This window comes from Balaenoptera musculus, chromosome 20, assembly GCF_009873245.2.
Source record: "Balaenoptera musculus isolate JJ_BM4_2016_0621 chromosome 20, mBalMus1.pri.v3, whole genome shotgun sequence".
In the NCBI taxonomy this organism is placed as follows: Eukaryota; Metazoa; Chordata; class Mammalia; order Artiodactyla; family Balaenopteridae; genus Balaenoptera; species Balaenoptera musculus.
In genome coordinates this window covers 51,070,244-51,098,003 of record NC_045804.1, presented here as the reverse complement: position 1 = coordinate 51,098,003, position 27,760 = coordinate 51,070,244, and the positions used below count along the sequence as shown (strand labels likewise).

The 27,760-nt window shown below is 59.2% G+C and overlaps 2 protein-coding genes across 14 annotated transcripts in view; both read right to left on the bottom strand.

The window, feature by feature from the left end:
• Positions 1-143: 143 nt before the first annotated feature.
• On the bottom strand, positions 144-21,012 carry KDM6B (lysine demethylase 6B). 13 transcript variants are annotated; one of them, XM_036836989.1, is made up of 24 exons: positions 20,896-21,012; positions 13,879-13,996; positions 8,890-9,009; positions 8,471-8,613; positions 8,237-8,378; positions 7,934-8,032; positions 7,615-7,834; positions 7,414-7,506; positions 7,168-7,329; positions 6,912-7,085; positions 6,477-6,821; positions 4,208-6,372; positions 3,975-4,101; positions 3,742-3,847; positions 2,672-2,877; positions 2,485-2,549; positions 2,331-2,402; positions 2,084-2,232; positions 1,795-1,909; positions 1,508-1,695; positions 1,181-1,322; positions 751-877; positions 452-622; positions 144-356 (listed from the first exon to the last, which is right to left on the bottom strand). In XM_036836989.1, the coding sequence occupies exons 5-24, from the start codon at positions 8,371-8,373 to the stop codon at positions 333-335; spliced, it is 4,887 nt and encodes a 1,628-aa protein (XP_036692884.1). In that variant the 5' UTR covers positions 8,374-8,378; positions 8,471-8,613; positions 8,890-9,009; positions 13,879-13,996; positions 20,896-21,012; the 3' UTR covers positions 144-332. The 13 variants fall into 13 exon arrangements, with proteins under 13 accessions (XP_036692884.1, XP_036692886.1, XP_036692883.1 ...); XM_036836991.1 differs by lacking the exon at positions 20,896-21,012 and adding an exon at positions 16,624-16,642; XM_036836988.1 differs by lacking the exon at positions 20,896-21,012 and adding an exon at positions 15,028-15,485.
• A 366-nt stretch (positions 21,013-21,378) lies between these two features.
• The window catches only part of DNAH2 (dynein axonemal heavy chain 2), a 94,689-nt gene continuing 88,307 nt past the window's right edge, over positions 21,379-27,760 (bottom strand). Inside the window, exons 77-85 of the mRNA XM_036838348.1 lie at positions 24,401-24,592; positions 24,045-24,229; positions 23,620-23,848; positions 23,384-23,535; positions 23,147-23,261; positions 22,479-22,655; positions 22,307-22,381; positions 21,983-22,133; positions 21,379-21,837 (exon numbers count right to left, since the gene is read on the bottom strand). Coding sequence (XP_036694243.1) covers positions 21,683-21,837; positions 21,983-22,133; positions 22,307-22,381; positions 22,479-22,655; positions 23,147-23,261; positions 23,384-23,535; positions 23,620-23,848; positions 24,045-24,229; positions 24,401-24,592 — 1,431 coding nt within the window. The 3' untranslated portion in view covers positions 21,379-21,682. The remainder of the gene's footprint in view (positions 21,838-21,982; positions 22,134-22,306; positions 22,382-22,478; positions 22,656-23,146; positions 23,262-23,383; positions 23,536-23,619; positions 23,849-24,044; positions 24,230-24,400; positions 24,593-27,760) is intronic.

Below are 27,760 nucleotides of genomic sequence, written 5' to 3'. Positions count from 1 at the left end.
GGCGTGAGGGAACCCGTATGTGACCCCCGCCGCCGCCGGAGCCTGGTCCTTGTGTCTGTTGCTAGAAAGGCCAAAGTCGGTGAGGGGAGGCGCTGGTGGGCGAGGGGCTACCAGCCCCCTCCCCCGTCTCCCATTTTTTTTCCTTTTTTCCTCATATTTGTTTTTTAAAAAATTCTTTTTCTTAATAAATTAGGTGAGGGGAGCTGCCAATGGGGTGGAAGGGCTGGGCCCGACCCCCTTCCCGGCCAGAGGCGGGACCTAGGTCCAGCCCAGGCGTGTGCTGGTGGCCCCGCGGCGCCCTGCGGGCGGGCAGGCGGGCGGGGCGTCCGGCCTCATCGCGACGTGCTGGCCGGGGCCTGCGGGAGAGAGCGGGCGGGGCTCAGGATGCGCGGTCGCCCACCCCCGGCCCGCCCCGGCGCCCCCCCGGGTCCCCGCCCCGCCGGGCCCTCACCAGCGTGAAGGCGTCGTAGGCCTGCGCCAGCTCCTCGGTGCGGTACTGCTCCAGCACCACCACGCCCTGCAGGCCTGCGCTGCGGCGCCGCGCACAAGCCTCGCAGTGCACCAGGTACGTGTTGCGGCTGCCGTTCTCACTCGTCACGAACAGGATGTTGAATACCTCCACCTGCGGCGGGGAGGAGGCGGCGGTCAAGGGGCGGGAGGGGGGAGAGAGGGGAGGAGGGGGAAGAGAGGGGGGCCGGAGGCGAGCGCCTCCCTCCGAGGAAACGCGAGAGGGAGAGAAGGCGCACTCACGTCGCACTCGTTGCAGTAGTAGGCGGGCTCGTCCTTGACCCGGCCCTGGTAGGCGATTTTCTTCCCGGCCCGCACCAGGCTCTCCCGCTGCACCTGGCAGTGCTTCATGGACTGCAGGAGGCAGAACCTGCGGGCGGGGCGGGGCGGGGCGAGGTGGTGAGGAGGGGCGGGGCCTCCCCGCTTCGGGCAAGGGTCACAGCCCCCGACACATCCCCGTCACAGTGGAGGTTTCATGTGGTTTTTGTCTACTTGGACCACTGGAAAACAAAGCTCCTCAGGGCAGGGGCCTTGTCAGCCGCCCAGCACAGCAACCCTGCAGGGCACGCGGTAAAAGGTGGAGAGGTGGGGGAGGAGGGATTGGAACCAGGAAGAATAAGGTGGGCCAGGTCGGATGGAGATGGGCTCCTTCCCAAACAGGGCCCTCCCTCACTTGATCATCTTGAACAAGTCGGGGTCGCTGATTTTGACCGTGCGAGCCACGTTCCAGGACACGTGAATCATGGGCACGATGGATTTGACGTTCTTCACCTCGTTCCACTCGTATCGTTCCAGGGCCAGCTGGTACTGATAGGCTGCGGGCCAGAGAGGGTCATGGCAGGATTCCCCAACAGCCCGAGACACTTGGGCCCCCGCCCCTTCCCTCACAGCTGGCCTGGCGCCCTCCAAACCCGCCCCCCCCCGACGGGGCTCACTCCCCAGGGGCCCCAGCCCCTCACCGCTGAGTGGCTCACCCCACCACCTGGCCCCGCCCCCTCACCGGTGAGGGGCCCCACGTTCCAGGCGATGTTGTTGCACCAGCCGGTGGCCTGCACCCAGTGCACGGTCCCTGCATTAATCCACACAAGGTCTCCGGGGCGCTGCACGAAGCGGTACACAGGGATGTTGGAAGCATAGAGGTCATCCAGGATTGGCCACCAGGAACCCGTCAGGTAGTCCACGCCATGCCTGGAGAGTAGCCACAAGGTCAGATGGAAATCTGGGAATCCAGGGACGGGGCGTGGGGGGTCTATCTACCCGAGGAGGTGGGCGGAGGGCGGCGCGCACCGGTCGCAGAAAGCGCTGATGGTCTCCCAGTAATGCTCGTGCACCGCGAACCACTCGCAGTCTCCTGGGCCAATGTTGATGTTGACCGAGCAGAAGTTGTTGTTCTCTTGATGGCCTGCAGGGGGCAACAGAGAACTGCACAGTTGGTCGGAGCCGGGCCTGCGCTGCGCGACAAGCCCGCCCTTGGGCGCTCATTGGCTGACGGAGGAGCGCTGGCGGCAGCCCCGCCCCCTGCGCTCCTCGCACGCGCCCCGCAGCCCCGCACTCCGCAGCCCCGTGAAGAGCGCACCTGGCGTTCGGCTGCCTGGGACCTTCATGTACAGCTGCACTGTGTTCATGCCCAGGATGGTGTGTCCCACGTGGCTCAGCATGTTGCCCGTGGAGGTTACCCGCATGAAGGCGGGCAGCTTCAGCAGCTCTTGCAGCTGGGGCTTCCACCTGCCGTGGCGAGGGGGGCAACAGAAGTGAGCAGCTACCCCGACTCTGCTGACCCATCAGCACTTCCACCCCAGCTTGCTGGCCTCAGCCCTACTGACCGCTTGGCATCGGACAGGTCGATGTTGGTGCCAAACTTGATGATGTGATGGTTCTTCGGATCCGGTGCGCTGCTGCGGGGGCAAAGAGCACAGGTTGGTGGGGAAGCACAGGGAAAGGAAGGAGTCATGAAGGGCAGAGGCAAAGCGTCCCTACCTAGGAGGGGTTCCCGTGGTGCTGTCCGGCTCCTCGGACTCCTCGTCCTCGCTCTCCTTCTCCTCCTGCTTGGTCACAGGGGTAGGCAGGCCTGGGTCAGCGACCTTCCAGGAGCCCTCCCACCGCAGCCAGGGCTCCAAGTCCCCTGATTCCGCACCCCCTGCCTCTGCCCGTGCGCGCCTCTCACCTGCAGGGACTCTTGGAAGGATGAGGCCTGGTACTGCGCGTACTTGGCAATGGTGGTGTGGGAACGGGAGCTCTCGCAGGGCCAGATTTGTCGCGTGCCCGTCAGGTCCCAGTTCTCGTCTGAGGGCTGCTGCACCTGGGTGCGCACCTCCACCGTGTGCTCACCACTCGCCTCCACCAGCGTCTTGGTGGAGAAGAGGCCCAAGTCTGCAAGGGAGGGCCGAGCAGAGTGTTGGGGCAGGGGCAGAGGGCGGGGAGCGAGGCCCCAACTCACCCTCTCCCTTCTTGCTCCCCAAGACTCTGACGCAGTGGACACAGGCTTCTCAGAGTTCAGCCCAGGAAGAACAGGCGAGAACCCCAGCCCCTCATGAAGCTGGGAGGGTTGGCCCTCCCAGGGCCTGGCCTTTACCTGGATTACAACCAACGCCCTTTCTCCCACTGCTGCTCTGAGTCCCAGTCCCTCCCCCAGAGTCCTCAGGTGTCCATGAGGCCACATGTGCAAACCATCTGGCACACAGTAGGTGCTCAATGAATAACAGTTTAAGTTATCATTGGATCCAATGAAAGATTTCATCAAGTAAAAGCCTAGACCGTGCTTCAGTAACATTGGAGGAAAGGGAGGATATGTGGGTAAGAGAAGGCTACAAGTACAGAGGAAACAAGGTTAATTTTTATAACTCAGTATGGTTTCCTTTTACTTTGGAAGGTGTTTGAAATTGTGCACAATAAAAGGTTGAAAAAGAGAAAGCCCCAAACCATGAGTCTCCTTGGATTTTACACAACCTGTATTCTTCTCATCCTTAATCACCAAGAAAACCAGAAGTGACTCTAACCAGATCCCGAGATACATCCCCTTCCCACCTGCCTACTGCTGGGGACAGACAGATGGGGGAGGAAAGCCTGAGGTCAGCTGACCCATCACTCAGAGCAGTCTTCAAATATGGCTTACACGTGACTGAGGAGAGCTCACTACAGCTGTGGCCCTGGGTCTTCCAGAGCGGCGGCTCTCCGAGGGCCCCAAAGCCCCAGGTCCTCGCAGCCCTCCCCACGCCTTTCTGCCTCCACACTCACTGAGCCGCAGGGAGCCTGCCAGGCCCCGGATCACGGTGATGGGATTTCGAGGGTCTGTACAGAACTGCAGCAGCACCGGCGAGAAGGCATCACGTTTACTCTCCAGCTGCGGGACAACCAGGAGACAGGGCTGAGGTCAGAGCCTCATCCCAGGCTCAGGGTCCCCCAACAGTCCCAACACTGTCCTAGAACCCTCAGGCAGGGGCGGTTCTGAGCACACAGGGCACTCGTACATAGATGCTGGGTGTGGGCGGGTTCAGTTTTTCCCGGGGCAGCTTCTCCTCTGAGTTGATCTTCGGTTTCACAGACTGGGCAGGGGAAAGGTAGGACTCTCGAAACTTCCCTTTCACCTTGGCATTCCTGTAGAAGGACAGTGAGATGAGAGCAGGAATATCAGAGTGCCGGGGGAAGGGAGCTTCCCGCTGGGCCAGGCCAGCAGCCTCAGCGGTGACAGCCCTCAACTCACTTGCTGGCCCGCACGACGTCGGCAGCGCAGTGGCTGATGGTGAGGTCTGCCATCCGCAGCCTCCGCTCTTCTACCTCCGAGGCGATGAAGGTCTCCTTGTCACCACTTTCTACTTTGATGAGCCGGATCTTAAGCTCCTTGGGGGGCCCTTCACTAAGTGAGCGCAGCTTCAGCATGTCAGCCCGGCTGACACCCGGTGGCCCCGGAGCTTCCTCCCGAGCCTTCTTCCCAGGGACAGGGGCTGCCGGGGGTGTGGGCTGGACAGAGGGTGCAGGAGCTGGTGGAGGGCCCGGAGCTACGGGCGGCTTGGCCTTGGAGGCCCCGCCCAGATCCAGCCGGGCCTTCTCACGACCCTGGATCTCCTCGCTCTGCAGGTCCAGGTTCCCCAGCACTCGGCGGCTCTTTTCTTTGGGGGCCTTGGCCTTGGCCTTGGCCCTGCCCTCCCGGGGCCGCCGACCCACACTGTCCTTACAGGCCCGCCTGTGCCGCCGGTGCTCCTTCTGGTGCTCCTTCTGCCGCCGCTTGCTGCTCCCTGGTCGTGCTGCGGCCGCCACCCCACCGCTCTCCTCCTTGGCCTGAGCTGGGGGCTGCAGTCGCTCAGTCCCGCTGTCCGCTGGATCTGCCGTGTCCACTGGGTCGGCCGGGTCTGCGGTGCTCCGGCCCACCCGCTCCACAAGGGTCTCACAGGCCCGACTTATCTCTTCTAGCACCTCAGACTCAGAGCGAGCAGGGGGCAGCGGCAGGGGGGGGGGCGGGGGGGCGGGGGTCATGGGGCCCGGGGCTGGCTCTTCGCCCGCCCTGCGCTCCCGGGCCCAGGGCCCGCCTGAGGTAGAGAACTGAGATGACGAGGAAGCGGAGGGCTGCGGGGAGCCCTGGGCGCTCGGGGCCGCGGAGGTGGGCGGTGGGGCGGTAGCACCTGAAGAGGAACCGGGGGAATACTGAGTGGTGGGCAAGGGCCCAGGCCGGGTGGGAACAGCTGCTCCAGTCCCCCGGTAACAGTACTTTTGTCCTTCCAGCACGGAGGCCAAGGACTTGAGCAGGTTGGCCGGGCTGGCTGGTGGGGCTCGCGCGGTTGGCGGCGGCTGTGGCTGGGGTGGTGGCGGGAACTTGGCTAGAGGCGGCGGTGGTGGCAGGGCTGGCGGTGGCTTCTTCTCCTCTTCCTGGGTGGCCGGGGTGGTGGCGGCGGCAGCAGTGGCAGCAGTGGTGGCGGGGGCTGTGTCAGTGGGGAATGGAGGCTGCAGAGATGTAAAGGGCTCCTTCAGAGGAGGCGGGGGGGCCACGCCTGCCTCGTGTTGTTGCTGCTCCTCCTCCTTGCGAATGGATTCATCCAGCATCTTCATGATGTTGGCCAGCCCATCAGGGAGGATCTTGAATTCAGCTGGCTCCTCAAACTGGTCCTCCAGTGGGGTAGGGGGGAAATCAAAGAGTCGAGGGCCTCGGGCAGGCAGCTCCCCAACCCTGGGCGGTACAGGCTGGGGGGCTTTATTCAGGGGGCCTGGGGATGGCCCCGGCCCCCCCTCGGGGGTCTTTGGGAAGGAGACCCTGGGCCGAGGGCTCTCCGGGCGCCTGAAGCTTCCTGAGGTATTTTGGTGGCAAGAGGAGGGAGGGGCTGGAGGCAGGGCAAGAGTCAGGGGTGCAAGAGGTGGGTCTTGGGGGCTCAGTGTTGGGCTGGGGGGCCGGGGAAGGGGGTCCATACTTCTGGCCAGATAGGAGGGTGTGGGGAAGGACACAGGCCCAGTAGGGCTGCTGCTGTGGCTGCCACTGTTGCTGCTGCTGGTGGTTGGGGGAGCGGGAGGGGTGTGCGAATCCTGAGTGCCCACAGAAAAGCGGGGGGCCGAAGGCCCCAAGAAGCCCTCGCGGTGGGGGAGGGGTGGCGGGGGAGGGCGGGGGCGTCCCTCAGCCCCGAAGAAGAGCTCATCTAAGATCTCTCCATCCTCACGGGCTGCTCGGCAGGCTGGGCCCTTCAGCCAGGCAGGGGGGGGTGGGGGGCGTAAGAGGCGGGGACAAGGGGGGGGAGGAGGTGAGGAGGGGCCGGGTGGCAGGGACAGGTGGGGAGTGGCAGCGGGAGCCGCCAGGAATGGTTTCCGACTACTGTGTGCCGAGGGCCCAAGGCGGCCTTGGTGAGAGACCTCCAGCGCGGGAGTTTGGTAATGGTCAGCGCCGGGCTGCAAGTGTAGGACGGCGGTGGTCAGAAGGCTGCTCCAGCCACCCCAGACCAGCTCCACTCATCCCCCCGCCGCTCCGCCCGCCACCTGCAGTTGTCACTCACAAGGCCTGGGCTCGGCTCCATGCCCCGGAGACCAGGGTTGCTGCTGCTGCTACTGCTGCTGGTGGTGGTGCCGGGGAGGCCGGGGGGCCGGGAAGGGGCGTAAGGCACGCAGGCGGTGGTTGCTGCTGGTGAAACGCTGGAGTCCATCCGCGACCTCTGAACTCTGCTCTCTCTAAGGTCACTTCCGGGGGGACGGGTGGCAGGCGGGCAGCCATGGCTCTCTGCTCCTGGGGGGCGGGGGCCTGGGCCTGGGGGTGCAGCCGGGACCAGCCGGTGGCCGGGGGGGTGCACAGGGTAGGCCGGAGCTGGGTATGGATATGGGTGAGGCAGCGAGTGCCGCTGCTCCTGTGGGCGAGAAATGAGGACACTGCGTGACGAACGGAGGACACAGGGACTTGGAGGTAAGAGGTGAGGGGGCCACAGAGAGGTGCTCACCTGGCGCTCTGGGGGTGCTGAACCCTTGCGCTCGGGGCCCCACGCATCTCCATGTGGGGTACTCCACAGCCCTGGCTTGGTCAGCTGGAATGGAGGGCTGGTGGCTAGGCCAGGCGGGGGTGGGGCTGGGGGCAATGGTGGCGGAGGCAGCGGCAGCCCTGGGGGAAGGCCAGTCTGGAAGAAAACAGAGTGTGAGAGTCCCACTCCACGCCCCAGCCTGCCCACCCACTGCTGGCCCGCCCACATACAATCATACCTGCTCAGAGTTGCAGCCTCTCCTGCGTTTGCCTCCAGGGCTGAGGCCCTCCTCCCCCGAGGAGCCGGAGAGTGCTGCAGGAGGCATAGGCTGCACCACCGGGGGTTCGGCAGCTCGCTTCACCGGGGGACCCCCCCGCTTGGCCCCATAGTTCCGTTTGTGCTGAGGACGGAAAGAAGAGAGAGAATGGCACCGGTGCAGACCTGGCCCGGCCCTCCTCCCTAGCCCACCCAGTACCAGCCTCACCTCAAGGTGCAACAAGTTCCACACTTGCTCCAGGGGAGGCAGGACCTTGGGTCGGTGCTGGCAGGAGCCGGCATGAAAGTTCCAGAGCTGGGCCTGAGGAGGTGGGGGAAGAGTGCAGAGCACAGGGCAGAGGCAGACGTAAGATGAGGGCACTGAGTCAGAACGCACAATCCTAGCCCCCTGTGTCCTGCCTCATCCCACCTGCTGTAGTCGGCCGACGCGGGGCCCCAGCTCAGCCAAGCTTCCTCCGTATCGAAGGGCGCTGTGGTAGCAGCGTATAGCCTCCTCACTGTCGTGCTCTGACTCGTACAGCTGCCCAAGCTGCTCCCACAGCCCTGGCTGGGCCGGCTCCCGGAGCAATGCCTGCACACAGCCATGCAGGGATTCCAGCTTCCCATGGAGGGGTCTTGGGGTGGGTGTCCTACAGAGCAGAAGGGGTGGGGAGGTGGCAAGGCTTGGCAAACTCTTTCAAGGCCCCAGCCTTACCTCCCATCCCCAGCACCTTTCAATGCTCACTCACCCTAGAGCATAATACGGTTTGTTGGGGTGGCCAGAGCTACTGCCATGTGAAGGAGGTAGGGGAGCAGGGAGTGGGGGCTGCCCGATGCTGGCAGAGCACCTGGAGAGAGAAGGGCTCTGTTAATGTACAGCAAGATGGAAGTCTTGTCCCTACCTAGGAAGGAGGGGACTGAGGAAACAAGAGAAAGCAGCTGAGGACTGCACTGAGGCCCACGGGATGGCAGAAATGAGAGTGACACAGAGACTGAGGAGCAGAGATGGGAAGAGGAGTGTCTGGAGGCAGAGAGATAGACCAAGTTCTCACCTGCCTCCAGGCAGCCATGCGCTCCGAGGAGGGGGATGGGGCGGGCAGGAGCTCCAGGCCCCAGCACAGCTCAAGCCCCCAAGGGCAAAGGCTTCCCGTGCAGCGCGGGCCCCTGCAGGGTCCACTGCCCGATGCATCCAGCCTGAGTCAAGGAGAAGAGATTATGATCCTACTGGGGACAAAGACTGAGCTGTCAGAGTACACACAGCCGACCCGGCCCCAGTCTTCCCTTACCAGGTCAGCAGTGGCCCCAGGAGCCCTGGAGATCGGGCACGGCCCCCTGCCCCAGCTCCTTGGGGCGATGGTCCGGCTCCAGCCGCTCTGACAGGAGTGCCCACTGCCCCCAGATGGTCGCCCAGGGCCTTTCACAGCCAATTCTACGGAGAGGAGGGGGAAAGGAGTGAGGTGAGCGGGCCAGCACACAGTCGGGGCCGCAGGCTAGGTTAGGCTAGGCTGGGCTGGGCTGGGCTGGCCTGGCTGTGGCGCCCACAGGTCTGTGATCTGGCTATCCCTGAGGAGCGGCCCACCCGGCCTAAGGAGCCGCAGGGGAGTGGGGGGAGCGGGAGGGCCAGTCGGTGCGATGGGGTGGCTGCGCTGCCAGGCTTTCAGCCGGGAGCCCCGCGGGGCCGAGGTGCAGCACTGCGGCCGCTTACCCGGCCTCCGTGGGAGCTTTCTCTCCCGGCGTCGGCGAGCTCCGGAGACCTGACCAATCACAGGACTTCCTCTCTCCCCAGAAAGCCAATCATCACCCGTGTCTCCGCCTCAGTAACAGCCTGGCCGGGACCAATAGGAGCGAGGTTAGCCCGGCCGCTGCCGGGGGAGGAGGGGCGGCGGAGCCGGTCAGACAGGCTCTGCCCGGGGTGACCCCGACGTGACCCCGCGGCTCCCACCTAGGGTCTCCATCTTCAAGCTGACACTAGGCCGGTCGAGGCAAGCGGAGCCTGAGACCCGTGCGGGTGAAGGCGGGTCGCACGCTCGGGCCGGCCTGGGGCATGGAGCTACCCGCAAGTCCCACGCGCCCACAGAGCCGCCGGTGGTCCGCGCTAGACCGCCCGAAACGCCCCCTGCCCCGCCGCCTAACACCGACGGACAGCAGACGGATGCACAACGCCGACACAGGCGGCGCTCCCCCTCCTCACTTCACCTCGCCCAGTGCCTGACCTCCCCACCCCCTAGGAACTGTTTAGGGCTGGCCACTCACGGTGACTTCTACGGCACCCAAACCTGCCCGCGCCGCGATCTGAGCGCTCCACTCCCCACGCCTGACCCCCATCCCAAACCATGGTCAAGCCCCCAGCTTCATACCCAGTTCCTTCAGCTCCTCCACTTCCCCTGGCTCTGTAGGTCTTCAATACCAACCGACCCCCAAAACCAAAACCGTCCTCTAATCCCCCAACTTCTGAGAAGTCGCGCACAGCGGTCCCGAGTGGCCCCTCTCGCGTGGCTCCCGTATCCTCTATGCCCTTCCCCGCCGGGGCCACGCGGTTCCCCACGGCCCACGTGGCCCCCGCCCCCCAAGGGAGGGGGGATTTCGGGGGTTGCCCGTGACGTGGCTACTTGCGCAGCGGAAGCGGCGTGTGTAAGAGTACGGGGGGGGGGTCCTTCGGGAGGGAGGAAGGAGGAGGGAGGAAGGAGGAGGGCGGAGCCCGCCCGGCGGTGACATCACCCTTGTCCCACTCTCACCGCCCACTCCCTTAAAGAACCCAGAACCCGTTTCACTTCCTCCTTCACCCCCCCCACCCCCGACCCCTTCCCGTCGGTGCTGGCTCGACCCACGACGGGAGCAGCGCTCCCCTTCCTGGGCACCTTCCCTTTAGCCCCAGTTCTTCCTTCTCGCCTCTCTGAGCCCAGGATCTCGGTCCCCGCGCCTCCTGCTCGCCTACCCCGCGTCCCCGCAGGTAGGAAGCCGGCTCCGCTCCCGGGATCGGTCCATTGAGAGTCTAGAGTACAAAGAGCTGCGAGAGGCGAGTGTAGAGTACAAAGCGGCGGGGGCGGGGCCAGCGCTCCAGCTGGAGCTAGCGCCGGGCAGGAAGCCGGGGGAGAACGCGCGACGAGGGGCTGGGGGCGGCTGGAAAGTTCGCCTTCGCCTAGAGAAGTCTGAGCTGTGGGGAAATTTCCACCCAGCCCACAAGGGCAGTCGGGTTTCTGGTGAAAACAGTCCTCGATCTGCAGGGCAAGGTCGTCTGTTTGCACGCAAGCGCTTGGACCCTACAGGTCCCGGCGTGCCACTCCCCGGCGAGCCCTGGTAGGCGCTTGGGCTCTGCGGACCCTCTCCGCGGTTCACGCGGAGTTTCGGTCAGAACTCTCTTCTCACCATACAGCCTTTATGTCAGTTACCAAGCCCTGGGCCAAGTACAGCGCTTAACTGCGGTCAAGCATAGCCCTGGCCAGCTGCCCCCACCTAAGTCCCGGGACCCATGGACCAGACATGGGAAAACGGGGAACCCGGGGTCCAGACATCAGAGGAACAGATCCCCGATTGGGAAGTGGTGCCGAGGGCGCTGCCAGTTACCAGGAAATGCAGCTTCCCCTTCTGCGATGATGACACTTCCCCTCTACCACTTCCCCTTTCCCACGGGGAACTGACTCAGCTTTCCCTAAAACAGCGAGTCCCGTCCTCCAGCCCCTTTCCACCTCTATCCACAAACCCCTACGCCGGTACTCGGAATACAGCAGCCCTCACTTGAGAACAAAAACTTCCTGTACACTAAACACACACTCACTCTCGCCAACCACCTCGGATCCTTGTCCCCACCAGGGACCCAGGCGCCTGACTTCCCATCCGCCTCCTGTACAAAGCCCTCCCTCGGGGTCTGATTCAGGCTTGGGGTGGGGGAGCGTGAGTCACCCAGAAAACCTTTCCCGATTCCCACTGACTCAGCCCCCGCCTCCCTGAACACACACAGACACACACAGTCAGAGGCAGACACAACTCAGCCCACACACCGCTCCCCACCGGTCCCGCGGAATTTCCCCTCTCGTCTTCCCCCACGACGGCCCCTCCCCGCGCCGGGCAGCCCCGACGCCGCGGTCACACCTGTTCCCCAGGCGCCAGCAGCCGGCTCGCGGTCCACTCTCACCTCCACTCTCGCTTTGGGGCAGGAATAGCCCTCCCCGACTCCCGGCGTCCGTACTAACCCAGGGGAGGGGACAATCACCGGCAGGCACAAAGACAGACACCCAGAGACTCCTCAAAGACAGATGAGAGGTAGACGCACACGGCCAAAGAGGACGGTATACTTCTGGGGCAGGCATTCCAGCCTCTCCAGTCGGACCCCCAGTCCTGGGAGTCAGCCGCTCAGAAAGGGTTAATTCTTCTCCTGCCGAGGCCACGCCCTCTCCATCCGGGCACTCCCGGCTAAGCCCAGCTCCGCCCCCTCCATCCGGGCTCTGGACTCGGGGACTTTAACCGGCCCCCTCCCCCTAGCGCTCTGAGAGGGACCCACTCTATCAAACACACCCACTTAACTCTCTCCGGGCTCCAGGCCGGAGGAGCCCCTCCGCACACCGCTCCCGCCGCGCGGGATGAGGGTCCAGACGTGAGCACGCAGATTCACGTGCCGGGCAAAGACAAGACCCCGCAGTTAGGGTAGTACCGAGCAGGGAGTTAGCAGGCACGCGGCACGCGCGAGGAGGTGGGGCCGGCCCGGGAACCCCGCCGCGTCCCGCTCCCTGTCAGGCCCTGTTCTGCCTGGTGGAAGCGAGGGGTTACAGCTCGCTTCTTACCTGGGGGAGGGGGAGGCGTAGGGGAGGGCCGCCGGCTGGGGCTCCGCTCTGACTCAGCCACCCCGGGCAGGCCGCCCGCTCGGGATTCCCTTCCCCAGCCTTCCCCCGCTGCTGGCCCCTCCCCGCCCCCCACCGAGAAGTGACAGTGCCGGCCCTGGCCCGCTATGTGTCACTGCGAGCCTTGTGTCTGCCTCTGACTGGACCGCTGTGTTCACCAGTCTGTCTGACAAGGTCGGCTGTGTGTGAGTCCCGGTGTCTGTCTCCGTGTGCACCTGCATATCTGCTCATCTTGTCTCCTTCAGTGCCTGTGTCTGACGCGTTCCTGTCATTATGCCTGTCTACACGACTCCGAGGGACTGTCTCTGTCTGTGTGTCTGCCTGGCTCCTGTCTCGGTCTTTTGTCTGGGACTGCCTCTGCATCACTTGCCGTGATCACGTGTGTCTCTCTGCACATGCCCTTCTGTGTTTGCCTTCATGTTCCTGAACAGAGTCAGGGAAACACTGGAGCAGGCTGACCCGGCAGACTCCTCGCCCCACTCCCCTGAATCCTGACGTCTTGCTGGATCAGTGATCCTTCTGTTTGATTCAAGCATTTGGAGGTCTGGGTGCCTTCATTTAAGTTCTGTCCTAGTCCTCAACATCCTCACTTATCCTCACAGCTCCCTGTGGCTCCCATTGTGATGGTAATTGCTAGCATTTAGTGAATACTTATTACATGCCAGGTACTGTGTTAAGCACTTTATATACATTTAAAAAAACTCCTCTCCAGAACCTGACGTAGTACTACCCCATTTTACAGATGAGGAAATTGAGGCTCAGAGAGGTTATATAACTCTGTCAAGGTCATTCCACAAGAGAGAGTAAGAGCTAGGCTTCTTTCCAGAGCCTTATTCTTACCACTCTTCTATAATGCCTCTGTACTATTTTCTGTTGGTTTTATCCTCACAGGACATTTCCTAGGTCAGCCTGCCCCTCAGCTCTACCCCACGGTACCATCCCAAATGTCTCATGTCTTTAGAGAAGGTGTAGGTAGGAGGCTGTGCAGCATTTCTCAGAAGCCATTGGTTTCTTGGCCATGACGCTCATTCAGTTAACACATTCATTCAACGCAATTCCACTGAGGCACCCCAATGTGCAAACCTTCTCGCCAAATAGAGATACACAGAAGAAAACAGTCCCACTCAAAACTTAGTGAGAAGTGGAGAAGAGCAACACACACTCAGAGAACTTAAGTCTCTGGCTTAGGTACCATCTTTTCTCCTACAGAAGAATGGGGGATGGGATGGAGCAGGGCCTTAGGCAGAGAAGTGGCAGAAGGAGAGAGGAAAGCACAAGAGGAGTAAGATTTAGGATGTACGGGGCAAATGCTGTGGTGCAGTAGGGAGAGAAAGGAACCGAAGGGATCTGGAAGGAAGGGTGGGAATGCCAAGACTGCCATGGCAACGGCAGGTTTTTGTGACAATGGCCTCCAGTATCTCTCCAAATCAGTTCCCAATCACCCTCCATAAGCCAGGCTGTTCAACTATTATAGGGGCAAAGCCCTCCTCATTCCAAAAAAAAAAAATCCCTCCAGGTATCTTATCTCTACTTTCTGGCCTGCAAACCCCTGGTTAATTCAATTCAGTAAGTAACTGAGTTGTAGCACTGGGGGGGAGGGGGAAGGGGGGGTGATTTTTTGGTGGTAGTTGAGAGGCTGGTGAAGTACAGGGATGAACCATTCATAGGCAACAGAGGGGAGCTCCATAAATGAGGAAGACTGAACCACTCAATCACCTCATGGTGGGGGGGATGCTCAAGAGTTGGACTGGACCATTCTGAGGAGTGGGCATGATCTAGATCATATCAATCCTTCTTGCATATGGTGCAGAGCTGGACTGTTGCGGGGAGGCGCTGCATTGCTCAGGGGCAGGACTTACCAGATGGGAGTTTGGTGTGCCCTGTCTCATTGGAACCAGTGCCCCAGCAGTAGGGTGCAGCAGACCACAGTGGGTGGGGTGGGTGGTACTACGGGGCTGGCATGGTGCCTGGGGGAACCTAAAAGAAAAAAGCCAGTTAGAGGTGGGATCTCCCAAGCTGGAGAATTTTCCTATGCCCCCTGTCCCCTTATTGAGGAGAAACCTGGCTCTGGTGGTCAGATGGGATGAGAGAATCTGTTTCCATGGCAACCAGAAAAAGCCAACCCAAGATTGGTCCTCCAGCCTTCCCCTTTAGGAAGCAGCCTGGACCAGGGAGTGAGGGGAGCATGCTACAGCATCTGCGTTAAGTCCACAGTGGACACCCAACCCATGATCCCTCTTCTGACTGGACCCTCCTGCTGAGAGTCCTTGGCCCCAGAGTAGCCCTAACTGCCTCTGACATCTGCACCCAGGTCAGCTTCAGTCCTGGCCTCAGGCTCACAGAAACTCTTCCTTCAGTTCTGCCTCCTCCCTAACCTTATCAAGACACCAGACAACCCCACCTTCTGGACTCTGCCCCCTCTCCTTCCCCCAGGCTGGTGCAGGCAGGTCTTGGTGAGCAGCACAGGTGGCCAGACTAGATGAACGGGCCCAGCAGGGAGGAGCCTTCCTCCTCAGCAAGGACTGTGACTCTGGGCCTGGGTCTGGAAGTGGCCTCTGCTGCAAGCCTCCCTTCCATCTACCCATCGAGGCCATATCCTGTTTCCCCATCACCTCCTTCCTCTATGTGGCCCAATTAGGTGATAGAGGCCCACTCCCTCCCCTCCTAACTTTCAGAGACAAGAAGTTACATGTCTAGGTCCAGGGCCAAGAATCTGGTGTCCATCCAGGCGTCAGACCTAAGTCTGCCTCACCTCAAACTCACTCCTCAGGGACCTATGTTTTCTGCCCTCTTAGCCATAGTTCTCTGCCCTTAAGCACCCAGACACTTGGGCTCCCAGTCTAGCCTCTCCATTCCCTGTCCTTCCAGCCCCCATCCTTCCCCCTGCCCCAGAGGCTCAGGCCTCCAGCCCCCAGCATCCATGATGCAATGTGCTGCAAGCTGCCTCAGCTGCTGATGACACTGCCCCCAGGGGAGGTGCTATTTCTGACCCATGCAAGGCCCCTCACCTGGCCAGGGTAGTGGTCAGCTGCAGGCTAGGGAGGCCAGGCAGGCAAGGTCCTTCTGCTGGAGAAGGGAGCTTGAGGCTGGAACCCTCCAGGACAGGGACACTCAGAATGTGAGACCAGAGAGTGAGTGAGTAAGAGAGAGAGAGAGAGAGAGGGAGAAAGAGAGAGAGAGAGAGAGAGAGAGAGAGAGAGAGAGAGAGAGAGAGAGAGAGAGAGTGAGTGAGTGTGTGTGTGTGTGTGTGTGTGTGTGTGTTAGTCTGTAGCATTTGTATTTGTGGTTGTGTTGGGGAAGAAGGGGATGCTGGGGAGGGGCCTTAGGACAGACCAAGAGGAGGAGTGAGGGGCAGCCAAGGGGGTCAGCCAAGGGGGTCAGCGGGGTGCGTATGGGGTGTCTGGACACCAGAGTGGGGGAGGGGCCAACAGCCATTTAAAGGGCCAGCCCCAGAGCTTTAATCCCTCACCAGCCCTGGCCCCAAGCCGGAGGCTGTAATTCATCTGTCCAACAGCTGGGGTGGGTGTGTGTGGTGGGGGGGGGCATGTGGACGGGAAGGGGGAGCTGGGGGAGGGGCTGGGGCTTTCTTGTGCACAGAGCCAAACAACAAAAGGGGAAGCTGAAGGGCCAGCTCCAGTGTGCCCAGGACAGGCTGCTGACCTGCAGACCTGCCGGTGGCCCCCACCTGATGGCCGACAGACTCCGTAGTTTAGACTCAAGGATTCTTGGCCAAGGAGTCCATGAACCCAAAGGTGGGGCCCCGGAGAAGGCCCAGGTTGAGTGCCCCCCAGGCAAGCTGTCACCCCTCCGTGCAGGTCCCATCCGCAGCACTGTCCCAGACCTGGCAGGCCCCGAAACAGATTCAGCCTCAAATGCCCTGCTCGCCAGCCAAGCCTCCGCAGACAAGGCCTGCCGGCTCCCCCCTCCCGCTGGCGCAGGGTGGCAGCGGCCACACCGAGGCTGTCCCTTTAAATCATTACCACCCCAGATTGTGTGGACGAACAGAGGGCCCTGCCCCCCAGGCAGAGGCTTGCCACCTCCCCCCCCACGAGTCCCCAGAAATGTGAGGGCCATTTAAAGGGACAACAGAGAGGCAGCCGGGTCTCTAACCGTCCCCGCCCCCACCCCAAACACACTCACAGACCCTTTCGCCCGCGACACATAGCCCCTTGCCCCTCCAGAGGGCCCCCCAAATTCCGGTTCTCTCCCCACCCCTAGAGACTGCTAGAAGGAGAAAGGGGCCAGAGTTGGGGGGCGGGGAACTGGGGAAATGAGAAAAGGACAGGGACTCCCTCCTTCCTCAGAGCCCCAGGGGACAGGTCGGAAGGAAAGCAAAGCCTGGAGAAGCAGCGAGACAGAGCCCCGAAAGGTGCCGCGGGCAGACCTGGGGCGCACAGGCTGTCGGTCGAGGGGAAGGGAGTTGGGCTGCACGAGACAGCGGCGCGGCCAGCGGGCGACTAGCCCAAGTGGGGAGATGGAACAAGGAGGGCAGGGGGCGAAGAGGCAAGGCCGGGGGAAACGGGGAGACGGAACCGGGGAAAGGGGTCATCTGGGAGGGTGTGGAGGAAAACCCGAGAGGGGAGGGCGAGCCAGGCCGGGGTTACCTGCTGGGTGTCTGTCCCCCGGCGGTGCCCCCGGAGTCCGGGTAGGGAGGGGGGGGAGCAGCGGGGGGGGGGGGGAGTGGGGGCTGGGGGGGGCGGGGGAGACGGTCCCTCCTCTGCCTCCTGGGCCTGCCCCGGCGCTTGCAGCCTCTGCCTCCCTCCCTCCTCCTCCCCGTCCCTGAGTCCCGGAGTCAAACAAAGAACTGTAGCAGGCTCTCCCCAACCCCCTCCCTCCCTCCTCCTCCTCCTCCTCCTCCTCCTCCTCCTCCTCCTCCTCCTCCACCTCCTCCTCCTCCTCCCCTCCCTCCCTCCCCACCAGCAGGCTCCCTCCTCCTCCCTTCCGGTCTCTTCCTTTAACTACCCGCCCCCCCCCAGCCCCCAGCACTAGTCTCTCAACCCACCCACCCGAACCTTTTACACACCCCTCAGCCAGCCCTGTCCCCGCAAAGGAAACTGTGGAGTCCCTCTGTAAAACTGAAAGGCTCCAAAGAGCATGGGAGGGGACTGGGGTCTTGCTCAAAAATCAAGAACCACAATACAATTATTTTATTTTCACAGCCAGAGGAATAGTCTTAGCTGTTTCTTCTGCAAGAAGGGGGAAAAAATAATCGCAAAGAAAGCAATACAAATCTGACTAAAGCCCTCATCAAATAAAGTGCACAATGCAGTGGAAGCTAATCCCCAGCCCCCCCACCCCACCCCCCGACCTACCAAATTAGCACAAACTCTCCACTCCTCCCTGGAGAACTCCTAAGGTCTTGGCCAGTTTGAAGCAGGCCTACCAACCATAATAATAAAAATAATAACAGCATTTAACAATAATAAGCATTTCATAACAAGCGTTCATTCAGTGTTCCTTCTGTGCCAGGCACTGTGCTAAGTGCTTTGCATAAATTATCTCATTTTTTTCCCTATCAACTGCCTAGAAGGTAGGTATTAATATTTCAATTTTCCAGATTAAGAATATGAGGCACGGGGAGGTTGTGACCTTTCCAAGTCTCTACAGCCACTAAGTGGCAGAGCTGGGAATGGAATCTAGGTCTGATCTGACAGCCCAAGCCCTAAGGTACATAAAAAGAGAAACCAATTTTTTCCAATACCATAACCAACCCCAGGACTTAACAGAGAAGGGCAGCCATAGCTATCAACTGAGTCCCCTTCCTTCAAGAGACAGAGATCCACCCACCTACACAGAATAAAGGCCCTGACTTTTCAGTCTAACACAGTTTCTTGACCCTTTTCCTCACTGTTGGGGCTGGGGGTAGGGTACCATTGATTAAGGTCAGGGCTGAGCTGGTATCCAGCAGTATACCACACAGCTCTTCTCCTGGGAGGTAGCTATCCGGCAACCACACCCACTTCAACTCAATACGGGGGCGGGGGCGGGGGCAATGAGACACTTGGCAATGCAGCAGGTGGGAAAGTAAAAAGACTGCTGGGAGACTCTTTCCAGGAGGGACGGGGGGCTTGCAGGAAAAGCTCTTCCGTGCCAGTCTAGGGAAAAGTGACCCAGGCTTCGCTTCGCCCAGCAAAGGGGCAAAGTACACCACACCACACCCGTGCCCCTCCCCCTCACAAGACTCCAGGCCAGGGTTTCCCACCTGCAGGACGCTAAGGCCAAGGGAAGGGAGAGGGAAAAAAGATGGCACGGGGTTGTAACTGGACTCGGGGCGGGGGGTGTGGTGGGGGGAGGGGGCCGGAATGGAAAGGGCACGTGCACTGGTGACATCATCCCAGGCCACCTTTAACACAGACCTTTGACCCCGAGGGGCGGAGAGGAGCCTCAGGCTAAGCTTCCTGGGAAATAGCCTTAGGAATTCTGGGAACCCAAAAAGGAGAGGAAGGAAGGAACCCAGGCGTCCCGCCCTTATCTTCTGCCCCCAACGCGGCTCCAATCCCATGAACTCGAGCCTCTCGGCTCCTCCTCTCCGCCTCCAGCCCTGACCTCCCAACCCACATTTCTGACGGAGTCCCGACACGCCTCTCAGAGATACTGTGCCTTCTCTCTCCTGGGCGAGATCTCGGGTGGGGGGCGGGAGGTGGGGGGCGGGGGTACCAGGTCCCGCGGGGCTCCGTCTCCCATCAGCGGGATCCCCCGTGCCCCAGCCGGCCGCCAGCCGGAATCTGTCTGGGTCCCAACTCTCCTGCCCCTCCCCGCGCTGTTCCAGGGCGGAGTCTGTGGAGTTGAAATCAGGACACGGCAAGAGGAAGAGTTATATAACTGGGAGAAGCCGAGAAGGACGAGTGAAGACCGGGAGAGGCAGCCCGAAAAGAGCCGAGGGAGGTGCAAAGAGCACCAGGGCGAGGGGGGAAGAAACGTTAGGGATGAGAAAGATTTTGGTGCACATCAAAGGGGAGGAATTCACGCGAAGACGGGTTGTGATGGTCCGGGAAGAGTCACCTAGCCCGTCCGGGGCTTCCCTGCAGCGCCCTCCCCAGCCACCAACAGCAGCTGAGCCCGAGCGAGTGAAGCCTCGGGAAGGGGTGCTGATACCCGTTCCGTTCGTCTTGGAGAGGCAACCTTAGCCAGAGCCCGGGAAGGCAGCGGCGGAGCATATGGGGCCGGAAACCACAGCTCCGCCCAGCCCACCTGGGAGAGTGGGGCGCCAGCTGGGGGTTGGTGGGGAACAGGTAGCTGGCTCCTCCCACGCCAGGCTGGGCAGTAACGGCTTGAGACCCAGAGAAAGGCTAGCGGACCCAGACGTCTGGGTCCCCCCGGGGCTGAGGAGTGAGTGCAGCCCGGTACTAGTTTGCGAACAGAGTCTCTAGATGGGGGTAACTGGGGGAAGCGGCGAGCGCTGACTCGCCGCGCAGGCGCGGGGGGCGGGGGGTTACTCGGGCTCGTGCGGCGCGGGGAGGAGGAGTGGGCGCGAGCGTGTGGGAGTGCACGTGCGGGTCCCGGGCAGCTACCCCCTCCCAGCCTCCACCTCTTCCCCTCCCCTTTCCCTCCTCCTGTCGCTCTACGATGCCTCCTCCACATTGGCTGCCAAGGCCCTGATGTCAGAGGCAGCCGCTGGAGCGGATTGGGCGGACGCGAGAGTTAGGGAATCCGGCTCCTGAGTCTAGCTCTCCAGTTACTCTGGCAACAGGGCAAGCAACCCCCGGGAGGGAAGGAGAGCTGAGCTCAGCGCCGCGCCTGGGTCCCGCCTCCCTTCGGACCAACGCCGAGTCCGTTTCTGTGGCAGCGCAGCTCGCTCGCTGCTCCCCTGCTTCCTCCTAGGGATCTCCCTGTCTCGAGAACCAGGCGACCTGCCCTCGACCTTCGCCGCAGTCTCCCAGCCCCCCACTCTGCCAACTCCCATCCTAAATCAGCCACAAGCCACGGCAGACAGGAAGCGAATCTGCGTTGCTTAGCAACCTGCCCGCGTGCCCCCTCCCCACTATTTACCCCAGCTCCGGGAGGCGGAGTCCCTACCCCCTCCCCCGCCCATGCCCTTTGCCCTCCCGACCACAATTTCCTGTGAGGGGGACCGAGATGACAGGAAGTCAAACAAGCACCTCAGCCCACCTTTCCCTCTGGCCGGGGCGGGGGGCTTCGGCTGCTTTCACGGCCACATCCCCCACCCCAAGCCCCTGAGTCGCGCTGTGCGTCTCGCTCTCGCCATCTCGCGGCTACGTCGCGAAGGTTCAGCGGAGAAGGGCCCGAGAAGGGCGAGAAGCTAGGAACGGGAGGTTGTCACAGTGGGGGCAGGACCGGGGATGAGGAGACTATCGGGGTGAGGCCGAGTGCAGGGAGGTGACGTGCGGTGGACGGGATGGGGGCGAAGGCTACCGCTGGGAAGCTGTCGGGGCTCCCAGTGTGAGGGTCAGAGCTGAGGCTACATACCTCACCCGTGGGAAGAACCAGAGGGAGACTTGGCGCGGCCCGGGACCTGAGACACATCCCTGACTACACCCGCCCTCAAGAGGCCATCGCACTGACCTAACTGCAAACCCTGATCTTTGGTCCTGCCCTTCAGTTAGGGACCGCCGCGCCCCGCCCCCGCCCTAGGGTCGGGAAGGGGAATCCCAGCCCAAGAGGAACAGGGAGTCAGTCCTTTCAGGCCCCTGTCGACATCCGGAACCCAGGACATCTGCCGCCCAGCTCTTCCCTCACCCCCGCCCTGCTCTTTTCTAGGGGACCCAGATGTCCTACGCCCAGTCTTCTTCCCAGTGCCTTCCTTTCCAGAGACCCGAACGTCCATCCCCAGCTCTACCCTTCTTGCGACTCAGGAGTCCCGCCCCACTGCGCGGAGATGGTTTCCCTTTCCAGACGCCTTCGCGGCTCCCCGTTACCTGGTTCTGGGGTGTCCCAGGTGTTCAGGTTCCCCAAGGTCACCCAGGGGGTCGAGCGGCCCCCCCCTCTCCCAGGCCGGGGCTGGGGGGGCCGCTCCGCCCCGTGGCGCAGTTGGATTTTCCAACACAAACACCGCCCCCCTACCCCCCGCGCCCCAGCCCCGCCCCCTTCTCATGGTCCCGCCCCTCCCCGCGCCTAAGTCCCTCTCTCAGGCTCCGCCCCGCTTTCTGCCGGTCCCGCTCGCCTCAGCACAGGTGCCGAATAGGATGCCGAATGCGGGGTACAGGGTTCAGGGTGCAAGGTACGGGGGTCCAGCACAGATCCCTGCCTGACAAACCCCTATTCCGTTTGGATCACGCGCCCTTCCAAAGTAAGCCCCGCCCCACTCGCTCAAGTCCTGCCCAGAGATTTAGCCACATCTTCTTTAGGCCCCACGGCCCTGCCCATTCGTTCAAGGCCACGCCTCCCCTCCCTCTCAAGACCTCCCACTTCCCTTGCTCCTTTCCCGGTGCAGTAGCTACTCATAGGAGCTCTCATCCTCCGTAAGGCCTGGGCTTCCTCCTTCCCCAAACCCCCAGCATCCCATTGAGAGACTTAAGGCTTGTGGTTGTGGGTGTTTTAATGCACTGAGCTCCAGTACAATTCTCCCACCAGGGCCCCCTCAGACGACAAATTCAACCAAGGTCAAGGCCAGAGTGAGGTCCAGCGTCTGTCCGAGGTGCATTATCAGCCTTGGCTTTTAGAGTCCTCGACCCTCCCTCAAGCGGTGAAGAAGGGGAGGTCCTCTCAGTTATCCAGGCTCATGAGTAGAGCAGTGCCCCTCTTGATCCAATGATCAGATGTCATGGTCCCAGAGCGGAGGTCGATGCCAATGACAAAGGATGCGCGGTCTGAGCTGCCTGCCCGGTTGGGATAGTAATAGCAGGGACAGGAGTACATGCCTTCGGGGAAGGAGAGGAGAAAGAGTCAGACCCTGAAGCCTCTGGCAGAGCAGGGCAGGAGCAAGTGTGGGGGAGGGGTGGAGCAGAGACTGGGTTAGGATCCAAACTAGGGATGGAGCAGGCAAGCTTGAGGGAACTGTCCCACCCTTGGCACTCTTCTTGCGGCTCTCTGTAGGCCGGAAGTGGATGGTGGGCATGAGGCAGACAAGCTGCATGGGCTCTGCCTCCACCAAGCAGGAGTTCTTCCGGTCCCAGCCAGCACCCTCCAGGTATAGGCCCCGAACCCAGACACCATCCTGGGGAGACATGGGGGCAGGTTGGGGGGAAATCTAGACCCTCAGTTGCCAGCACCCCTGTCCTGCCACCTCTCCTCCCCTCTCAACCAATTGTTTCCCACCTTTGCTCCCAGCACCCTCCTCCTCCACCAGAACCCCCTCTGCTCGGAACCCCGAGCACATCTGGCTCCCACCTTGGGTGGATACACTAGGTTGCTGTCGTCCACAGTGGAAACAATAAACTCCCAAGAGAGGCTGTCCACTGAAATCTGGGGATTGAAGGTGAGAATAAGGGAGGACCCCCAAAGAGGAGAGCAGATACATATCCTCAGCAACCGTCCCCATCACACTTTCCACATTGCTCACATTGTTTTGGCGAGCTGAAGACTGCAGGACAGCAGTGAGGAAGCCAGTGGGAAAGGCGAAGCCAGACAGCCAGAAGATCACAGGAGGCCGTGCGCGGCTGGCCCACAGCTCAAACTGTTCCACCCGCATGGCCAAGTCCCGGGTCCATGAAGCCAATGGCTTTTGTGAGGGATATGCCTGGAGGAGGAGAAGGCAGTGTGTGTTTATTCATTCACTTATTCATGCATTCAAATCCTTGTTTCAACACTTGGAGCAGCTATAAGAAGAATATATGCTGTCAGTCCCTGTTCCCCAATCATAGTTCGGCACAGCTCTCCAAAAGCCAACTCCCAGGAAAGAAGCATAAAATGACAACTATTAACGATAGCACCAGTAATATTAACCAGTTACCATTAATGAAGCACCTTCTAGCATTGTGCACAGTACTGGGAGTCCTTGAAACATCCTTGGAGAGGCTAGGAACTTACCCTGAGTAAGCTTCTAACTAAATAACTTTTCAAAGTCAGTCAGTAAAGGGCAGAGTCAGATTTCAACCTTGAACTTGTCTGGCCCCAAAGCCCAGGCTCACTGCTTTTTGCTATATGCTTCCATAAAACCAGGAGGTCACCGGCCCAGGAGTGAAAGGAGAGTTCATTGTTGGATTAGGATCAACAGTAATGTAATCTTGCCTTTCCCCAGAGCGGAGGGACATGGGCATCAAAGATGCAATTGAAAATCTCTTCCAGGCTTGTAGACATGACGATGAGGCCCTGGATGCCTTTTTCTAGGTCTGTCAGTGAGAACCTGAACAGGGTAAGGTGGAGGGTTAGGGATGGGATGGGCCTGGGAGAGCCATCACAGGCAGGGAGTGAAGGCCTTTCCTCGTGCTCCCTCACCACGTTCCACAGAACCGCCCTCCATCTTACAGGATGGTCTCCATAAGCTTGTTGTATCTCTGAATCTCCTGAAGAAGCACCACATTGAGTGGGGAGGGGTCCATAGCCAGCAGTTTTCGGGTCCCTTCATAGTCGATCATTTCAGGGATCTTCTGTTTCACATCAGCAGCCAACTCAAGGACCTGCCGAGGCAGGAGCTCTGAGCTCTGAGTGCAGACCCCTCTTCCTCATTGCTTTCCCTCCCCTAGGTGTCTGTCTGTCCTTACCTTCTCTTCCCGGCTCTGGTCTCCGGCTCTGGTGGGTGTAATCTGGGGTTGCAGGGAAAGCAGAGTCTCAAAGAGAGTTCGTGCCTCAGTGATCTGGGAGGCCACATCTGCATTAGGGTGCTGGCCAAAGGTCTCGGGGGGGTCCATGCCGGGCAACATGCTAATGTACTCCTTGTATGAGGCCAGGCTCCCATCCTTGGGGATGAAATAGGTCTCCAATACTGACAACCTGGGGAGCCACCGCATAATTATCCCTGTGTCGTGGGGACTCTGGGGCTCCCATGCCAGGCCAAGACCCCATTCCTCCAACTCCTGGCTCTTGCTCCACCCCCCGCCCCACAGTCCCACAAAGCCTGCCTTCTCCCAATCTCACATTCTCTCCTCACGCACTTCCCCTGCCCCCAGCCCATTCAGCGCCCCCTCACCTGTAGGAGGGGGTTGATAGAGCCTGCTCACAGAAGTAGTCATTGATGTAGGTGGTGAGCAAGCGCCGGTCCCAGTCATCCGTGACGTGTCCGCCATAGTTGACACCAGCGATGAGGTACTTGAGCGCATCCCAGGGCGTCTCCTCATACTCGTCCAGGTAGAGGCTCAGCAAGTTCTCTGACACCTGTGTGCGGTCCCAGCCCGAGCCCCCAGCCCCACGCACAGTTAATGGCAGGAACCCTTCCAGGGTCGCTTTAACACAGGCTTCCTGTCAGTGGCTATTCCTGCAGGGCAGCCATGGGGCAGGAAGTGTAAGGAGACAGTGCTGGGATGAGGGACCCTGGTTAGCACAAACCTCAAAGTCGGAGTCATTGAAGCCACAGATGATGTTCCAGCCGAGTTGCAGGAACTTTCTGCGTTCAAGTAACACAGAGTGGAAGAAGCACAGTGCAAACAGCAGCTTCTTATACTTGGAGGGTTTGGAGCAGCGGGAAAACTGTGGTTCTGTCATCAGTTGGTAAAGACGGGTCATGTTGGCCTTTAGGCCCTGGGGACAATGAAGTACAGAGGTGGGATGACATGCATCTTGCTTGGCCCTGCCACTAGCACCGTCGTGTACAGTTGTGGAGGTTGCCCATTGCACAAGGGCACTGGCTGAAGGGATGAGTGGAGGCTGAAATCCAGCCCTTGAGCTGCATGCCAGGGTGTGCGCTCATTCACGGGGCTGCGTGCCTTTCCCTGATTCACACACGGACACTGGATGGGCTAGTGGCAGCCCTGTCTTCTTGTCTCCGCACCCCCCCCCCGCCTTTTGATCCCCTCAACCACGATGTTCTCAATGGTGGGTAGGCCAACTCAATTTGGGAGTGCCAGAAAATATGCACAGAAACATAAATGTGCACTACTGATGAAGAAAAATGTACACAACTATGGGCAAAGGGTCAGTAGATAGTGTCTCATCAAGGAGGAACGTTCTATGTGATTGGATTTATCTGGCTTCATGAACAGGTTGGGATTTGGCCTAAGTCTTACAAATGGGAAGGATGTGACGAGGCTGAGAGGAGGGCCTTAGTTTCCCAGAGATGGGAAGAACTGAAGAAATAAAGGCACAAAGGGGAGATAAAGTGAGAAGAGAAGTCTAACTGAAATCAAGTGCAAGTGCTCAGGTGGGGAAAGAATGGTCATGAGCAGATGGAGTGCAATAAGAAGGGCAGTTGGAGCCGTTTGGACCTGATTCACCAGGTATCCTGGAGCCATTTCTGTCTTAAGTAGGACAGTGATACGTTGAAAGAGTATTTTAAGAAGACTCATATACGATGGACAGAATGGAGCAGGGAGAAAACAGAAGTAAGAACATTGGATAGACCAATAACAAAAAGAAAATATAATTTTTAAAAATACCATTTATAACATCATCAAATTATGTAAAATACCGTGAAACCACCGAGTCCTAACCACTGGACCACCGGGGAATTCCCTTTACACATCTTTATAGAGAAACTTACAAAACTTTATTGAAATAAAGAACAGGGACTTCCCTGGTGGCGCAGTGGTTTAGAATCCGCCTGCCAACGCAGGGGACACAGGTTCAGTCCCCGGTCCGGGAAGATCCCACATGCTGCGGAGCAACTAAGCCAGCGCGCCACAACTACTGAAGCCCACATGCTGCAACTGCTGAAGCCCGTGCGCGTAGAGCCTGTGCTCCACAACAAGAGAAGCCACTGCAATGAGAAGCCCACGCACCACAAGGAAGAGTAGCCCCCGCTCGCCGCAACTAGAGAAAGCCCGTGCGCAGCAACAAAGACCCGACACAGCCAAAAAAAAAAAAAAAAAAAAAAAAGAATAAATGGAGAGACCTACTATACTCATGGATTGGGAGGCTCAATATCCTAAAGATGATGATTTCCCCCAAATTGATCAATAGAATTTTTCTGGTGAAAACCTGACAAGCTAGTTCCAAAATTTATGTTGGAGAATAAAAGGTCAGGAATAGCCTGGAGAAGGACATTGGTGAGGGGGCCTGCCTTCCCAGCTATCAAGAATTATTATAGGGCTATATAGTAATTAAGACAGTGTACATTGACCCCAGGATAAACAAGTTGACCAGTGAACTGAATAAAGGGCCCAGAAACCCATCTGTATATATATGACATGATTGGGACATTTAACAAAATTGGAGTATATAATACATTTAGATTAAAAGAGTGTATCAATTTATTGAAGTTGGCAACTGTGCTTGCAATTATATAAGAAAACATTCTTATTCTTAGGACTGAGCCCTTTACACTGAAATACACTGAAGTATGTAGCAGTAAAGGGCCAGGATACATGCAATGCACTCTCAAATGTTTCAGAAGAAGTGTGAATGAGAAGAGAGAGAAAAACAGAGAGAGATCAAATGATAAGGCAAGTGGGACAAAATGTTAACAACAGATGAATTTGGGTAACATTCATGTGAGGGTTCTTTGTACTATTATTCTTACAACTTTTCTGTAAGTTTAAAATTATTTCCAAATAAAATATTTTAAAAATATTGGCCTCTTTGTCAGCTTCCAAAAGAAATCTGGTTGCACCAACTACACCCTGAACGTCCTACTTTCTCTGAAGGTTTGGTGGGTCGCAGGAAGGTTCTGCATCACCAGCAAGCAGCATTTCACAGGAGGCTCTCCTGGGCTGAGCTAGAACAGGGCCCTCTCCTCTGGTGACCCAACCACGGCAGAGCCATCCTCTCTGATTCCTCTCTCCTCCTGGGTTTTGCTCCAATTCATCATTGCCTCCACGCTCACTGCTTATCATGCCGACCTAAACAGCACCTACCTCAGGGCCAACACATCTCTACCCATCACAGAGGGTGGGGCTCAGCCAACAGAGGGCCCACGGGCTACCAAGGCACACACCTCTCTTAGAAGGCAATAAGAAAGGCTCTTAAAAAATGAACTAAAAAAAAAAAATTCTGTTTCTTTGGCAACACATTTCTGGACTGTTTTGACATTTTTAAATGGGGGTACAGAATGCTTTTGTTGGCAGAAAAGAATATAAATAAAAATCAACTTTAAACATATATTTTTAAAAATTAGTGGCACCATTAACAAAAATGGGATGAGGAGATAATCTACGCAGAGGATGACTTGTTTTGAGAGCGTGGGATTTATGGTGCTGGTGTGCCAAAAAGAAATGCTTCGTAACCAGATGGAATTCAGACCCGGCACTGAGTTTGATACTGGAGCCAGAGATGGGGATTGGGGTTGAAATCAGGAAGAGGACAATTTCTCCATCAACTTGTGAAAGGAGGAAGTGTAGAATGAGGAAAGGACAGGAGGAGAAAGAAACACAGAAGTAATAAATAATGTGGCAAGAAACAGAGGGGGGGACCAGAAGTGTGTGTCAGGGAAACCAGGGAGAGGGACAGTCAACTGTGCCAGCTGCCTCCAGGTGGTCAAAAAGGATTTAATGATGAAAGACATCCACACACCTGTGCATTCAAACGGTCCTCATTTATTGAGCGCCTACTACATGCGCGTCCCTGTGTTAGTCATAGGATGAGCAAAACGGTGAGGGGAGAAAAAAGACATGGCCTCTGCCCTCTTCTTGGAGCTTACAGTCTAGAGAAGAAGTCAGGCATCAACCAGAATCACACTAATACGTGTAAAATTCCCCACAGCGGGAAGACCAGAGGGAGTGGTGAAGGTTTTAGGAGTGTTACCTAGACATGGAG

Excerpts from the sequence above, each read along its gene's own strand:
- KDM6B (XM_036836989.1), bottom strand. The coding sequence starts at position 8,373 with ATGCATCGGGCAGTGGACCCTGCAGGGGCCCGCGCTGCACGGGAAGCC. Across the intron at positions 6,822-6,911 it reads CAGCACCCCCAGAGCGCCAG|GAGCAGCGGCACTCGCTGCC; the intron begins GTGAGCACCTCT and ends TCTCGCCCACAG. Across the intron at positions 6,373-6,476 it reads TGGAGCCGAGCCCAGGCCTT|CCCGGCGCTGACCATTACCA; the intron begins GTGAGTGACAAC and ends CTACACTTGCAG.